A 16,845-nucleotide genomic window follows, 5' to 3' on the forward strand; every position below is an offset into this window, starting at 1 on the left:
CCCACGACTTCTGAGGGCAACTTCTGAGGGCAACTTCTGTTCCATTGGTTGATTGTTCTCACTGTCAGAAAATTTCTCCTTATTTCTAGGTTGAATTTTACCTTGATCAGTTTCCATCCTTGTCTGGCCTTCAGGTGCCTTGGAAAATAGCTTGACCCCCTCCTCTCTATGGCAGCCCTTCAAATATTGGAACATTTGCTATCTCCCCTGGTCCTTCTCTTTACTAGCCATGCCCAGGTCCTGTAATTGTTCTTCATATGCTTTAGTCTCCAATCCCCTAATCATCCTGGTTGTTCTTCTCTGCACTTTTTCTAGAGTCTCAACATCTTTTTTATAGTGTGGTGACCAAAACTGGTTGCAGTATTCTGGGTGTGGCCTTACTAAGGCTTTATAGAGTGGTGTTAGTAGTTGAGTGACTGCGTCAGTTAGCAACAGTTTTTACAGACCTTTGTAGGTCTGCAGAACAAAGGAAAGCTGAATTCAGATCATGAGCAACAGTCATAGTTTCACTTAGTCTCTGCTTCACTTGACAACCAAGTTACCCGTCTCATTGTAGTCAGAAAATGAGTATAGACAAAACGTCTCCTTCCTGGACAAATGAGCAAACTTGCACATCAGTTTAAATTTTTCTTTTAAAAAATCTTGAGGTATCTCAAGAGATAAAACTTAGCAAAAAAACAAAAAACAAAAAAACAACCCAACCACTGGTTGTTAATAAACAAGAGCAAGCACCCAAGCAGGAAAGCTTAGATAATTAAAAAGCAGCCAGATTGGAAAACACTTGAATATACTTTCGAACTCATCAGCAATCTTTATTTTGAGACGAGTCGAATGACGATCATTGCTAGTGGGGATTTTTTCTTCCCCTTTATTCTGTCAGAAATTCCTACTATTTGTAATAAACAGAAGACTGGGCAGGTCTCAAGAATGAGTCAGAAGAAGAGTTTCATATCTTGGCCACTTACCGGGCCAATTCCTCTGATACTAATTTAAGCAGCGCCTCTATTTTCACTTTCTATATGAAGCTGGACTTGGGACAGATAAGGCTGCCTGAAAAGTTTCATGACTTTCGATAAATCCACTTCTTAAAGCAACTACCATTCTTTTCTAAGGCTTTCAGAAGCCTATAAAAACATTAATAGCAGCAAAATGCTTGTGAAAGCCCTAAAGAATCTTGTAATGCCTTCACAATTATGGATGAATCTTAGGTTTTACACTCCTCCAGGGCAGGTATAAGGGAACACCAATAGCAGAATGGGTATGTATATGTGGTAAAGGAGAAGTGGAAGATTTCTCACATGTTTTATTGTACTGTGAATTATACAGCGTTTATAGGTCAGCATATATTCTGCCCTTACTAGAGATGTAGACGACACTTTCATAATCTGGCCACATGGGAAACAACAACTGGACAACTTCCTTACACACCTCAACAGCCTACACCCCAAAATACAGTTCACCATGGAAACAGAAGTAAACAACCAACTTCCCTTCCTGGATGTCTTAGTCTACAGGAAATCTAATGGCTCCCTAGGACACACCATCTACCAGAAGAAAACACACACTAACCGCTATCTGCACGCACTCTCACACCACCACCCAGCCCAGATCAATGAGTAGCCAAGACACTCATCTCCAAAACAAAACACTTAGCTGATGAACAACATCTAAAAACCGAACTACACACTCTCACTAACGTACTGACATCCAATGGATTCCAAAGAAATAAGATCACCAACCTAATCCAAAAAGAAACCCCCACTAAAATCCAGGACAGAGAACAAGAAAACGGAAAAGCCCTCCTCCCATACATAAAAGGCACCACAGACAGAATCAGCAAAATCCTCCACAAACACAACATCAAGACAGCATTCTGCACAAACCAAAAAATATCCACCATCCTAAGAAACCCCAAAGACAAAATTGAGTTAGAAAATCAAGGAGTATATGAAATCCCATGCACCACCTGCCCCACCACATACGAATGATGACGAATGAGACCGTCGAAATGTCGCCAAGACACTTCCAATTTTACGTGGGGGAAAACCCAAATAACCAAAGACCTACATATATGTATGTATGTATGTATGTATTAATATTTCATATAGATGAATAAAATACAATAAAATATAAATATTAAAAAGTTATCTGTTCAAATACCAAAACGTCTAGACCAGGAGTGTCCAATCTTAGCAAGTTTAAGACCTGCAGACTTCAACTCCTAGAATTCTGGGAGTTGAAGTTCACAAGTCTTAAAGTTGCCAAGATTGGACACCTCTGGTCTAGGTCATCTAACTGTTGAAACCCTGCGTTGTTTATATTTTAAAAAATCAGATACTGAACAGGTATATGCCCTCAGCTTACAGCCGTCACAATTGAGATTTGATTGAGTATGGCTGGTAAAAAGACATGGGACCTTTAAGAACTTGCCACCAAGGTCTCCATGAGGCCTTTCTTGCACATTTTGAAACATATGTTTTGCATGAATTTGAAGCTTGATTCCAAACAGACATTTTCAACATTTTTAGCTTGAGCTGAGTCGGCGTGAAGGGGTTGAAATATAAAGGAAATATTGTTAACATAATCAAGAAATGGCCAGATTCAAGTTGCACTTGTTACATACATTAAAATTCTGTTGTTAGCATTCCAGTTAGCCTATGCTTAAGATCAGAAATGATTTAAACTGTTAAAAGTCAGTTCAGTAAGAAGAAGCTAAGGTCAATCTAGAATGTCATTAATTTCTTTATTTCTTTTTTCTCAATAGATTTTAGACTGTGTTAGTTAAAAATCCATACCGGGTACGGGTTCTGGGAAGTTGGGGGGTGGGGGGGTGGAGGGAGGGAGGGGTACACACAACAAAAAAAAAATTGTACTTCAATGTCTTAATGATTGACAAATGATGACACATTTGTGTTTTTTTTTTAAAGAAAAATAAAAAAGAAAAAAAAATTCTGTTGTTAGCAAAGAGGAAAAAATTCTTTGTCACACATTGATTTATGCATGTATGTATGTATGTATGTATGTATGTATGTATGTATGTATGTATGTATGTTATATTTGTGCTGATAAATAAATAAAGGGAGACTAGTATAGATCTATTTCAAGCTATTTAGCTCTCATCAGCTAGCCATATCCTTACTGGAAATCGAGCCAGCTAGGGTATGGCTAGCTGATGAGAGCTAAATAGCTTGAAATAGATCTATACTAGTCTCCCTTTATTTATTTATCAGCACAAATATAACAAATGTAACAAAAAGGCAACAGTAAAAAAAAATGGGTTCTGTCTGGATGGTCTCTTGTGATGAGCCGAAGGACAGAGAATGGAAGTAGGGATCTTCCTCCCATACACACACACACACACACACATCAATGTGTGACAAAGAATATATATAGTATGTGTGTGCGTGTGTATGTTTATGTGTATATGCATATGTATATGTGTGTATATATGTGTGTGTGTGTGTGTGTGTGTGTGTGTGTGTTGTATTTGTGCTGATAAATAAAGGGAGACTAGTATAGATCTATTTCAAACTATTTAGCTCTCATCAGCTAGCCATACCCTTACTGGGATTCGAACCTGGGCAGATGTGTTAACCACTAAGCTACAAGGTTCTCCTCCTTTATCAGCTGAGCCAGGGAAATAGGTATGTATTTAGTGTCACAACCCCTGGTATGCCCAAATATGGGAGGAAACCTACTGCTTCCTTTCTCTGTCTATCGGCTCGTCACAAGAGACAATCCAGACAGAAACCCAATATTTTTACTGTTGCCTCAAATGTAACAAAGGGAACAGTAAAAATATTGGGTTTCTGTCTGGATGGTCTCTTGTGACGAGCCGATAGACAGAGAAAGGAAACAGTAGGCTTCCTCCCATATTTGGGCATACCAGGGGTTGTGACACTAAATACATACATACATACATACATACATACATACATACATACATACATACATACATACATACATACTATGTGTGTGTGTGTGTTTGTATTTATATATCGGGAAGAACTAAATTTTCACCACTTTTAACTACAGCGATTGTGTGCTGCTGACCCTAGAACACGGGATATGATTTTCAGAAGATTATAAGATAACAAGTAGGGATAAAATGAGAGAGAGATCAAGAGCATATCTGCAGAAATTACCGGAATGGAAGATGGAAGGGGTAATAATAATGCAAAGCTGATCAAAAAGTAACTTGGAACTGGTTAAGATCAGGAGCATTGAAAAAAGAAACAGAAGGCTTTATTTTGACAGCTCAAGAACAAGCCTTAGCCACAAACTGCATGAAGGCAAAAATCCAACATGTTACCACCAATAGCAAATGTCGCCTCTGTAATGAGAAAGATGAGACAGTCGACCACTTGATAAGCGGGTGCAGCAAAATTTCACAAACTGACTACCTACAACGCCATGACCATGTTGCTAAGATCATTCACTGGAAATTGTGCCAAAAGTTTGGATTTGAGTACAGGAAAAACCACTGGGACAATCAGGTTGAGAGGTTTTAGAGAATGAGAAAGTCAAGATCTTGTGGGATTTCAGAATTCAAACTGACAGGCACTTGGCCCACAACACACCTGACATAACAATAGTTGAAAAGAAAAAAAGCATGGTTCATTGACATTGCAATACCTGCATTCATTCAATGCATGAATTGAAGATAAAGAGCAAGAAAAAATCACAAAATACCGGGACTTGCACATTGAGATTGACCAACTGGAAAAAGAAATCAAGTGTTGTTCCAATTGTAATTGGAGCCCTTGGAGCAATACTTAAAGGGCTACCTCACTATTTGAAAATTCTAAATTTGCCTGACTTGAACATTCTGATTCTACAAAAAGCCACCCTACTTGGAACAACTTATATCCTCCACTGTTACCTTAACAATTCCTAGGTCCTTGGTTAGGACTCGAGCTGTTGAGCTACCAACCAGCCCCAAAGGCTGTGAATCTCACCAAAGATTAACATAACAACAACAATAACAACAACAAAAACAACAACAATATTTTGAACTGTGGATACGAACTTGCAAAGAAAGGACTGAAAACTTCGCACTTGGTGTACATGGATAATTTGAAGCTGTTTGGTAAAACAAAAGCTGAACTGAATTCAATAATTGAATGCACAAAAGAATTTAGCCAAGACATTGGTATGCACTTTGGAATTGACAAATGTGCAACAATGGCAACCAAAGCAGACAAGATCATAGAAGATGATGGAATAGAACTTGAGAATGAAGAAATGATAAAGGCAGTAAAACCGGAAGAAGGTTACAAGTACTTGGGGATTTTAGAGGCCTCTGACTTATTGTATAATAAAGTCAAGGAATTAACTTAAACCAAGTACATTAGACGAATTCGCAAGATATTGAAGTCCAAATTGAATAGAGGAAACATCATAAAAGCCATAAATACCTGGGCTATACCTGTTATTCGATATTCTGCAGGAATAATTGACTGGACCCAAATGGAGTTGGACAATTTGGACAGAAAAACAAGGAAGCTTATGACAATGAATCATGCTTTGTACCCTAAAAGTGATGTTGACCGATTATATCTACCAAGAGCAGGTATAGCTCAAGGACTCCTAAAAGTAAAATAGACTGCAGAAGAAGAAAAACACAGCTTGAATGATTACATCCAGAAAAGTGAAGAACCAATGATTAAGGAAGTAAATAAAGGAGGCCTTTTAAAGACAACTAAAAGCTGAATATAAGAAAGAAGTAATTGAGAAGTGAGCTGAAAATGGGAAAAACAAAGCTACACATAGCCAATACTTGAAAAGTATTGAAGGCAAAGCTGACCAAAAGTTAACCTGAAACTGGTTAAGATCAGGAGCACTGAAAAAAGAAACAGAAGGCTTTATTTTTGCAGCTCTAGAACAAGCCTTAGCCACAAACTGCAGGTAAAAATTCAACATGTTACCACCAATAGCAAATGTCACCTCTGTAATGAGAAAGATGAGACAGTTGACCACTTGATCAGTGGGTGCAGCAAAATTTCACAAACTGACTACCTACAACGCCATGACCATGTTGCTAAGATCATTCACTGGAAATTGTGCCAAAAGTTTGGATTTGAGTACAGCAGAAACCACTGGGTTGAGAAGGTTTTAGAAAATGCGAAAGTCAAGATCTTGTGGGACTTCAAAATCCAGACTGACAGGTACTTGGCCCACAACACACTTGACATAACAATAGTTGAAAAGAAAAATGTATGGTTCATTGACATTGCAATACCTGGTGATGCACTAATTGAGCAAAAAAGAGCAAAAAAATTAATAATCACAAAGTACCGGGAGTTGCAAATTGAAGTTGAGCGACTGTGGAAAAAGAAATCGTGTGTTTTCCTGATTGTAATTGGAGCCCTTGGAGCAATACCTAAATAATACCTTGCTATTTGGAAATTTTAAATTTATCACACTTGAACATTCCGATTCTACAAAAAAACACCCTACTTGGAACAGCTTATGTCCTTCGACGTTACCTTAACAGTTCCTATGTTCTTGGTTAGGACTCGAGCTGTTGAGCTACCAACCAGTCCCAAAGGCTGTGAATCTCACCAAAGATTAACCACATAAATATTTGTTGCACATGTCAAGATTCTTATCATTAACCCAAGAACATTTTGGTGAACAAATATTTCCTCTCTTCCCCCCCCCCCTATCTCTAGCAGAAGGGAGCTGTTTGCAAAAAAGCTTTTGCAAGTGTGACTGAGTTAAAACAGAAAAGAAAAAGCCAACATTCCTTACTTCCACTGATGCCCCAAAAAAAAAAAAAAAAGATTATCAGTTCTTGAAAAGGCTTGGTTTCTGTTTCTTTATGCCGCAGATAAAGATAGAGCAACCAGTGATTAATTTTCACTCTTGAACATCACGAGTTGGATGGTTTAGTTTTGCAAACTATTGTGATCCATGAAACACACACCAGTTGTTGCTGTTACTTGTCTACTCAAACTCTTGTTACATATCGGTAGGATACCTTGATGCCTTGGCAAGGAGGGGCAACAGGTCAGAAAAATATCGAGGGCGTGCCTCCTTTCTTTTTCCAGCCCTTCTCCTTCCTTCCCTTGCTCTGGCGGCACCCCAGCAATAACAGCCAAGCAAGGGAAGGAGACACATGATAAAGCAACCCCCACCATCAAGGGTGAAGAGGAGTGCCCCTCCGGTGTCCTCTTATCTCTGCTTAACCCCCTTGCCATCATTTCTTTGGCCCTTGTGATCTGGCAATGCAGGGAAGGAGCAGGAGGAAAAGCAGCAGGAGGCAGGTGGGCAGAGAGAGAGAGGGAAGAAAAACTCAACCACCCACACAGTCTTCACCCATGCATGGGGTGTGGGCACTGCTATGACATGCATCTTGCTGTGCCGCTTCGACGAGCGAAGTAGGCATCGGCCACTAACCGCCTGCCCGTGTTCAAACTAGCCTGTCTGTTTTCTTCCTTCACAGGCTCTCTGGTGGGGCAGGGAAAGTCTTTTCCAAGACCAGCTTCTTTCCTGCCCTCCTGTTCATCAGTCTGTGGGGGAAGGGCACAGACCATTCAATGGTGGTGGGGAAAGTGTGACTTCTTTGCCAGCCTCCCAGTTGGCAAAACAGAAATTCTCGCCGGTTTGGTGGGCATGGGGGGACATGTGACTGAATGAGTGTGGGTGTGAGTGATGTCAAGTTGGCCACACCAATTCAGTCACATGCCTCTCCCACATAGCCACATCTATTGAACTGGTAATAAAAAAAAATTGAAACCCACCCATGGGGCATGAAGTATATAATATTTTTGGATCTTAACCGAGCAGAGGAATAGTGAGTTAATTTCTAGCTTTTGTCCAATCCCCTTTAATCGAGAGATGACTACAGAGATTCTCAGTCATCCAGGTCATGGTTGTCCCAAAAGTGCTTTTTCAAGAAGCAACTGAACTTTCTTTGCTTTTCCTTGAGGATGTTTTTCTTCTCATCCAAGAAGCTTCTTCACTTCTGATGACTGGATGGTAGGGAATGGAAGGATTTATATTTCTTGCAGTCATCTGGTCTTTAGTATTCCTTTTGGAGAGACATTCAGGACACTTGGAGGTTCATCTGTGTCCACAACATCACCTGAATCGTGAAAAGGGGTATGGAACCTTTTTGGAACTGCTGAAAGTTCCAGGGCAGTTACAACACAGTCCTTTCAGTAGTTTCAGAAAAGTTTGCATAATCATTTTCATGATTCAGGAGACCCTGAGGGCAAAGATAAATCTCCAAGTGCCCTGAATGACTCCCAAAAGGAATACTAATAACCAGATGACTGCAAGGAATATAAATCCTTCTATTCCCTCCCATCGAGTCAGAACTGAAGAATCTTCTTGGATTCATCCTTCACTTTTGATATATTTGATGGATGAATAGCATGAGGGAAGGAATGAGGGAAGGCAGGGAGGGAGGGAGGAAGAAAGGAAGGAAAACTCAAATGTTACCTGCAGATGAGGATACCTGGAGCACAATATGAAGCAAAGCTGCAAAAGAATAAGAAATATGTAAGAAATATTTTCATTAAAGATTACCAGAATTTCACAGCAATTCTTTATATGTCTACCTAGAAATAGGTTCTTAGTGATGTAATTGTTTATTTAAAAAAAAATAATATTAATGTACTGCAACTTATTAAGAAAACTAGATATACATCCAAGGAATATATAGATTCACTTCAATTATAACAATTGCCACCATATGTTAAAAAGAGACGAGGAGGGAAGAAAACTAGGGGGTTTGTTAATTATCCTATAAATGGAACAACTTCAACAAAAACTTTTGGCTGGATTGCTCAAAAGCCCGTTGGTTAAAAAACAACCCAGCCTTCCCAATGATGATGATGGTGGACAATACAAAATTCCAATGACGATAGAAAATGCATATCAACATTGCTGCAAAACAGTAGCTGAATTCAACACATCTTCTTTTCTGTCCAATGTGCCTAGAATTACAGCCTTCCTTTGAAGCTGCATTATATTTATTTAAAGATACACCATATAGAATGCCGCATGTTACATATTTCACATTATGCCTGGTATGAAAGAGAAAATAATCTGCTTTCTGCTGTTAGCAAGATTGTAACATCAGGTGCCTTGAAATCCCAAAAGTTGATCAACATTTAATCTAAAGAAAATTCACCTTTGCAAGCTTCAAAGCTAAATCGCAGAGGGCTTTTAAATTTCTTTTGTCCATTAAAGGGCACCCAACAGAGATTGGGTTCAGCCAGTTTGGACCAATTCACCTTAATTGTAGTGGAAATCATGGGTGGGCCTGCCCACCCACCCCAGCCCTAAGCCGTCCTATTTAGCCACATTTTCAAGCCATGCACATGTGTGCAAGTCACACGCACAATCAAAGTGCATGCATAGAAGGTCCCATTTGCACACACACATGGTCACATTTGCGAACCAGTAGGGAAAGTAAGTGAATACCACTCTGGTACCCAAGATGCATCATTCTCTGCAATTTTAAATGATTGGCAAAACAAAGTTTTCATTTTAATAACAATGGTGTGAGATCAGAAATTAATAATAATAATAATAATAATAATAATAATAATAATAATAATGCAAAGAAAAACAGTTTTGAGGAAAGGCAACTCACTTAGCATAGGAACCAGGCCAAAGGCATCCATGTTGAGTGAGATCAATCTTTTTCCAAATTTTGATTTTGAAATTAAGATCTCTCAGGAATTACTGTTCTTCAAAACCTATACTTTAGTATCTTGACTTCTAAAATGAACCTTCTCCTTTGAAGTAGATTGTCTAAATGCCTTCTATGGGAAGTCCTGAGTGTTATCAAGGGAAGCTCACAGTTGCACAATCATTCTGCATAGAAATGCCAGACAGAAACTTAGTCACATATTCATAGGAAATTGTTTCAAGAAACAGAAAGCTCAAATCGGAGATCTCAGCTGGCATTTTGCATTGCTTATCTCATCAAAAATCCGTTTTATACTTATCATTATTAAATATCCTATCCGTCCTAAATTAACAGGAAGAAGTTGCAAAAGAATGATATTTCTGTTTGATATAATAGATCAGTGGTTCCCAAAATGGGCGGTACCTTTTTCTCTTGCCGCACAAGGAAGCGAAGCCAAATTTGTTTATTTAACCTCCTGCTCCAGCCTCCCCCACCCTACTACATTAAGATCCCTGCGCTTCCCATTTCTGATGTAAGTACTCAGGCAATGTGAGTGAGCAGGTGCGTGAGGCCCCTCGATGATCTGAGGGAGGCCGGGAGGTGCCAAACGGCACCCAGTCATCCTCACTCCCTTGCGGCTAAGGGTGGGAACACCTGAGATGCTGCTGGGAGATTGTCCCCTTCGGGTTGCTGGGACAGCAAATTTCAAGGGAAAATGCAGCTGCTGGAATGGGTGCACCTGCAACTTAATGCTCTCCAAGAAGATTGCATTACTGGGAGCAGCAGAACAGCAGCAGCAGGTGCCACTGCCACCCCTGGTGTCCAGCATCATCCTCAGGAGCCTTGAGTTGCGGCCATTTGCATGTCTCTCCCGAGCTTCTCTTGGGAGATGAAATGGCAGGCTCCCCTCTGGGTGAAAGGTGAGTGAAGGGTGCAGTGATGGGAGAGGCTGGCTGTCCCCGAAGCCAGCTCTCGAGAGATGAGGCCTGGGTCTCGCTTCCCTTCATCCTTCCTCCAAGAGCTGCAGGTGGCAGGGAAAATGAGGCTTCTTTGCCAGCTTCCCAACTGGCAAAAGAGAATTTTTCACCAACTGGAAAGTATGTGTGGGGGAGAGAGAGAGTGGGGGAGAGAGAGAGTGGGGGAGAGAGAGAGAGAGAGAAAGAGAAAGAGATAATAAAAGGAAGGAAAGGAGAGAGAGAAAAAAAGAGAGACAAATAGAAAGAGAGAGAATGAAAGAAAGAAAGAAAGAAAAAGAAGAAAAGAGAAAGTAAGTGGGGGAGACAGAGACAAGAAAGAAAGAAGAAACAAAGGAAGGAAGGAGGGGAAATAAAGAAAAGAAAGAAAGAATGGACAGAAGGAAGAAAAAGAAAGGAAAGAAAGAAAGAAAGAGGGAAAGAGTGATATAAGAAAGAAGGAAGGAAGGAAGCAACAAAAAGTAAGAGAACTTATGATCACAATTGAGCCCAAAATTTTGGTTGCTAAGCAAGAGCATTGTTAAATGAGTTTCACCACATTTTACAAGTTGGCCACTCCCACTTGGTCACATAACCACCAAGCCATGCCCACAAAATAGGCTACATGTACAGAATAGGTTCTTAAAATTTTTTGAAACCTACCACTGGTATATGTGTATATTTGTGTGTGAGAGAGAAAATAATTAAGGTCATTGATCTAAAGATGAAAAACTTTAGATAAAAGACAAAAGTGTTTATTATCCATTTTGGGTTTCTTACAAGAACATCTTTTTGTGTAAGTTTGTCATATCTTAATGATATCTGTTGCAGTTTTGTGCTTTGTGATAATACCTTACTGAGATTACTTCTTTCAATATCTACACAGGAATTATCATCTACTAAGAACAGTGAAGTAGTTACTAAATTTTACTGAGTTTACTAAGTTATTAAGGTTCTTGATAAATGACTATCAGACTTTGAGAACCTGGTATCACTGGTTTATGTTCAACAATTTTGTTGAATTAACATTAACTAAAAAGGTTTTTAAATTGGATTTTAAATAAATGTGCAATTAATTGTTACACTTTTGAATTTTACTGTTACTATCTTCCTTCCATTGTGCAAACCAGCCAGTCACATGATTCCCCCAGCCATGCCCGTCAAGCCATGTCCATAGAACCGGTAATAAAAAAAAATGAATTCCACCACTGGGTGGGAACCACTGTAATAGATGTTGCTTTAGAGCAACTCAGAACAACAAATGTTAGACCAAGTTCCACCGAAAGAGCACTGTGATGGGTAGTCGAGGTGGGCTGAAGAGTCCTGGACATTTACTTATTTACCTATCAAACTTGTACAAGAAAACAAGTATAGGTATGTGTTCTGACCCTACTCATCCTACACCAAAGCATGCCAAGACAAAGATACTTCAAGGATTTATTAACACAGAGACAAGACCTTGGCAGCAATCCAGCACAGTCCAGACACTGGCAGCAATCCAGCATAGACTAACCTTGGCAGCAATCCTACCTGCCAAGCTAGCCACGAGAGTTCTCCAGCTCTAGTGAATACATTGACTCCTGCAACAGGCATGTGCCCAATCATTCCTTTTATAGTTTTGAGAGGAGCCTAATTACCACCAGCTGAGTGCAATTATCTCCTGTAACTGCCTAACTATTCCTTACGCCTATTAGCTCTCTGTTGCCAGGCGTCCAGGACCAACTCCCTTGTCTCCTCCCCACTGCTCCAATGCATGACGTCACGATCACACTCCCTTGTCTCCTCCCCACTGGTCCAAGGCTCAGGCGCCTCCTGGTGGCCAACCAGCCTCTCTGTGCCCTGCTCGGAGTCAAAACCCTGTCCAGGGTCCTCCACATCCTCCAGAGCCAACTCATAGGGCCCCTCACTGTCAGTCTGGTGGCAGCTCCAATGGCTCCTGCTGGGCCACAACAGGTATGAATGTAAACATGAATAAAGGAAGTAAATACAGATAAATGGGGACAGGAAGACAGGGATGGTAGGCATACTGGTGCGCTTATGCACACCCCCTTTAAGAACCTCTTAGGAATGGGATGAGATCCACAGTAGACAGTTTAAGGTTGAAGTTGTGCGGGTTAGAGGCTGAAACATTGGAGTTGGGTAGAGCATTCCAGGTGTTGATTACGCTGTTGCTGAAATCTTATTTTCTGCAGTCGAGTTTGAAATGGTTTACCTTCAGTTTGTATTGATTGTTTGCCCGTGTATTATTAGCTCCATGAACTACCCTGGAGACCATTTGCTGTAGGAGTCATATCCCTTAGGTATTTTCATCAGCTGTTCTCAACAGACCTATCAGGAAAATTCAACAGAACAGTGGCTGTGAGTTTTTCACAAGTCACAAAGAGAAATAGGAAGTGTTGGAAAACTCATGTGCTACCAGCAAACAAGACTGCATGCTTGACAAGCTTTTTTTTTTTTTTTTTGGTTTAGGGTCTATAAGTGTGTTTGAGCCATCGTTCCTTTGTTCCTGTATATTTGGTTTTTTTTAATTTGTATTGTTTTAAAACAATCCATTCCTACCACTGATTCTTTGGAAATCAGATGATTCTGATTCTTTGGAAAGTAGATGATTGCAGCATTGGTCAAAAGGGCCCAGCAGAGATTATACTACCTGAGACTTCTCAGGAAACAACAACTGAATGAAAAACTGCTGGTGACCTTCTATCGCTGCACCATAGAGAGTATTTTAACTTACTGCACCTGTGTATGGTTTGCCAATTGCACAGTGGCAGATAGGACAGTGCTCCAGAAGGTCAACGTCGTTGCCCAGAGGATCATTGGTTGCCCTCTCCCTTCTTTGGAAGAGCTTTATAACTCCCGTTGCCTTAAGAAAGTTCAAAATGTTCTTAAAGATCCATCTCATCCTGAGCACTTTTTTTTTGAACTATTACCATCTGGCTGACGGTACAGGATAATAAAAACAAGGACAAATATGCTGAAAAACAGCTTCTATCACAGTGCAGTAACCATTTTGAATTATATAGTATAGTGCAATATCAGGTTTTCAATTTCAATTACCGTATTTTTTTGGAGTATAAGATATATCTTTTTCCCTCAAAAAAGAGGCTGAAAATCTGGGTGCGTCTTATACACTGAATACAGCATTTTTTGCCTCATGAAATCCTGCCCCTTCACCTAAATAGTCATGTAGAGTTTGTAGAAGGCTTTCTCAGAGCTCCTGAGGGCTGGTTAGAGGAGAAATGAGCCAAAGATGGGCCATTTTGTGCTCAGTTTCCCTCCCCCCAGCCCCCAGGAGCACTCTATAAGCTTCCTAAAGCCTTTTTTTTTTTTTTTTACAAAAACAGGCCTGTGTTCATGACAAATGGGCCATTTTTGCTCACCTCCCCAAACACTCTACAAGTCTCCTAAGGGCTAATTCTGTCCTTTGGGGGGGGGGAATGGCCCATTTTCATTAAAAACAGATCGTTTTGGGGAGGTTTGCAGAGTGCAATTTTTTTTTTAATTTGCTTCTTCAAAACTTTGGTGCATCTTATACTCCAGTGTGTCTTATACGGTATGTAGAATGTAAAGGATGTGTTTTTATTTTAATAGTTACAATGTACACTGAAGAGGGCATTTAATTTCATTGTACCATGTGCAATGACAATAAAGTGAACTAACTAAGATCAATGGTTCCTTAAATAAATAATTCTGGCGGCTATAGAAAGTTAGCACCAACCCCTCTCCTAGAAGAATGAAATATTCTAGGAAATATTTTTTTTTTAAAAGGCATGGATGAGAAAAGGAGAAACATGTTTTTAAAGACAAAAAGCAGCTCCCTGCCCTCAGCAGATATTTGGTGCTCAATGAGCAGGACTGGGCCAGCCAATCTACAAGGCAATTGGACTTTCAGCTCTAGTGTGATGGGATTAAGACATGGTCCTCTAGGACATTATAGGATTAGCTATCAGCAGAGCTCACTGCATTGCTAAATTACCTGGGGACATTGTATCACCCAGCAAGGTTCAATCAAACTTATCTCAAACAACCTGAGCTATGACTCCTGCATAGCCCCATGGGAGTCTAACAGCAGCCAATAGAATACATATCCTTACACAAGAAGCTCAAGTTCAAAGCCCAAGAGAGGGTATAAAAACCTCTCATTCTCCACTCCATGTGATCACCTTCCTAGAACCTCAAACCCATGTGGTCCTGTCCATCATTAAGACATAATAGAAATTTCCCAACACGCTTTCAGAACTCAAGCTCCTTCATTGCACTATCCATCCCAGAGCAGTCCAAACTTCACCTGGGAGCTCAGATAAATAATAAATCAGAGACTGACCAGATTAGCTCACACAAACATTTATGATTTACATTTCTTCTTTTGCCTATAGAGCCAGTTATGACCCCTATATAACCCCTATATGATCCCATACAAATCTGACAACAGCCAATAGAATACATGTTCTTGCATAGGAATAGGAAGCTCAAGTGCAAAGGCCAAACAAGGTATAAAAACCTTCCACACTCAACTCCATTTTGTCAGCTGCCAGAAACCACAGACTCATGTGGTTCTGCTTCATCAATAAACCATCTTTCCAATCAGCCTCCATGTTTCCAGCGTCTTTCTCCCCACTTGTAATTGAACCAGATGGATATTTCTTCCAACAGGGCTAGCAAGGAGAGAAGACAAAAAGAAAATACGATAACATATTTCTCCACAAGATGAGAAAAAACAAATGCGAAATAATTATGATGCGGTAACCAAGACACTGCATATCTCACGCACATATCTAACTCTAACTCATATAATGCTGCTAAGATTAGATGCAATCTGTTAAAGCAATTTTCCATAGAATTGTTTAAAGCAGAAGTAAATTTGCAGATCGGAATATGTTCTCTGGGAATGCAACAATCTTGAGCTTCCAAAATAGATACAAAGAACTGTTATACAAGTCTGGGCAGAGAACAAGAAACTGTAGCAGGTTAACATAAATATTAATATCTCAGAGATTTTAATTCTTTAACTTAAAGAATGAGAGACATTAAAATACATCATACAGTCTTGATTGAGAGTTATAACTGAACTTCTTGACCTATATTTATTGAATTCCTGGAGTTAGAAATATTGATTCAGCAATACCTTGACTTGCTTTCAGTTATTTTTAGAACTTCTAAGGTTATACTTTGAGATTTAGGAGACATGATAAAGACGAGCTATTTTCAACTTCTGCTTCAGCACCTTTTTTGTGGCTCTTTCCTCCAAGTTCTCTTCTTTTTTTCTCCCAAACCATTTTTTTAAGTGCCCGCTTTTTCCTGTAGAGTGGGAAGATTGAGATGATTCCATTTGATCTAATCCGAAAAAGTATGGATTTATTACCTAAGGTAAAGGTAAAGGTTCCCCTCGTGCATATGTGCTAGATTTTCTTGACTCTACAGGGCAGTGCTCATCTCCGTTTCAAAGGCGAAGAGCCAGCGCTGTCCGAAGACGTCTCTGTGGTCATGTGGCTGGCATGACTAAACGCCAAAGGTGCACGGAACTCTGTTACCTTCCCACCAAAGGTGGTTTCCATTTTTTCTACTAGCAGTTTTACATGCTTTCAAACTGCTAGGTTGGCAGAAGCTGGGACAAGTAACAGGAGCTCACTCCATTACAGGAGTCGAACCACCGAACTGCCGAACTTTCTGATCAACAAGCTCAGTGTATTAGCCACTGAGCCATCGCGTCCCTGCATTTATTTCCTAGCCTTCCCCTAAGTTCTTGCAATAGCATGTTTTTTTAAACAAAGATAGTAGAATCATTAGAATTGGAAAATGCCTTGGAAGTCTGGTAGTCCCTCATACCATCTTAGATAAATGGTTGTCCAATGTTTGCTTTAAAACTTCTAGTGATGGAATTTCTTTGAGTTTTGGAGTGAAGCTGTTTCTTTACTTCATAGTTGCCAGAGTGAACTATGAATCCACATTATAAAAAAAAAATATGTTGAGATTTTGAAAAGAGTGGAAAGAAGAGCAACTAAGATGATTAAGGGCCCGGAGACTAAAACATATGAAGAAGAGTTGCAGGAATTATGTATGGGTAATTTACGGAAAAGAAGGACAAGGGGTGACACACTAGTATTGTTCCAATATTTAAGGGGCTGCCACAAAGAAGAGAGGGTCTACTTATTTTACAAAGCAGGACAAGAGAAAGGCAAGGCAAGAAACAATGGATGGAAACTAATCAAGGACAGAAGCAATGTAAAATTAAGGAGAAACTTCCTA

The 16,845-nt window shown here is 39.9% G+C and overlaps 1 protein-coding gene across 3 annotated transcripts in view; it reads right to left on the reverse strand.

The window, feature by feature from the left end:
* Window positions 1-9,799, reverse strand: part of LOC106549399 (uncharacterized) — a 39,338-nt gene extending 29,539 nt beyond the window's left edge. For all 3 annotated transcript variants that reach the window (XM_014067046.2, XM_014067055.2, XM_087712036.1), the window contains exons 1-2: window positions 9,608-9,799; window positions 8,449-8,487 (exon numbers count right to left, since the gene is read on the reverse strand). In XM_014067046.2, the coding sequence (XP_013922521.2) occupies window positions 8,449-8,487; window positions 9,608-9,638 (70 nt within the window). In that variant the 5' untranslated portion in view covers window positions 9,639-9,799. The remainder of the gene's footprint in view (window positions 1-8,448; window positions 8,488-9,607) is intronic.
* Window positions 9,800-16,845: the final 7,046 nt, after the last annotated feature.

This window comes from Thamnophis sirtalis, unplaced genomic scaffold (genome assembly GCF_051295495.1).
Source record: "Thamnophis sirtalis isolate CommonGarterSnake01/CBP01778 unplaced genomic scaffold, rThaSir2_p1.2 scaffold_4, whole genome shotgun sequence".
NCBI lineage: Eukaryota > Metazoa > Chordata > Lepidosauria > Squamata > Natricidae > Thamnophis > Thamnophis sirtalis.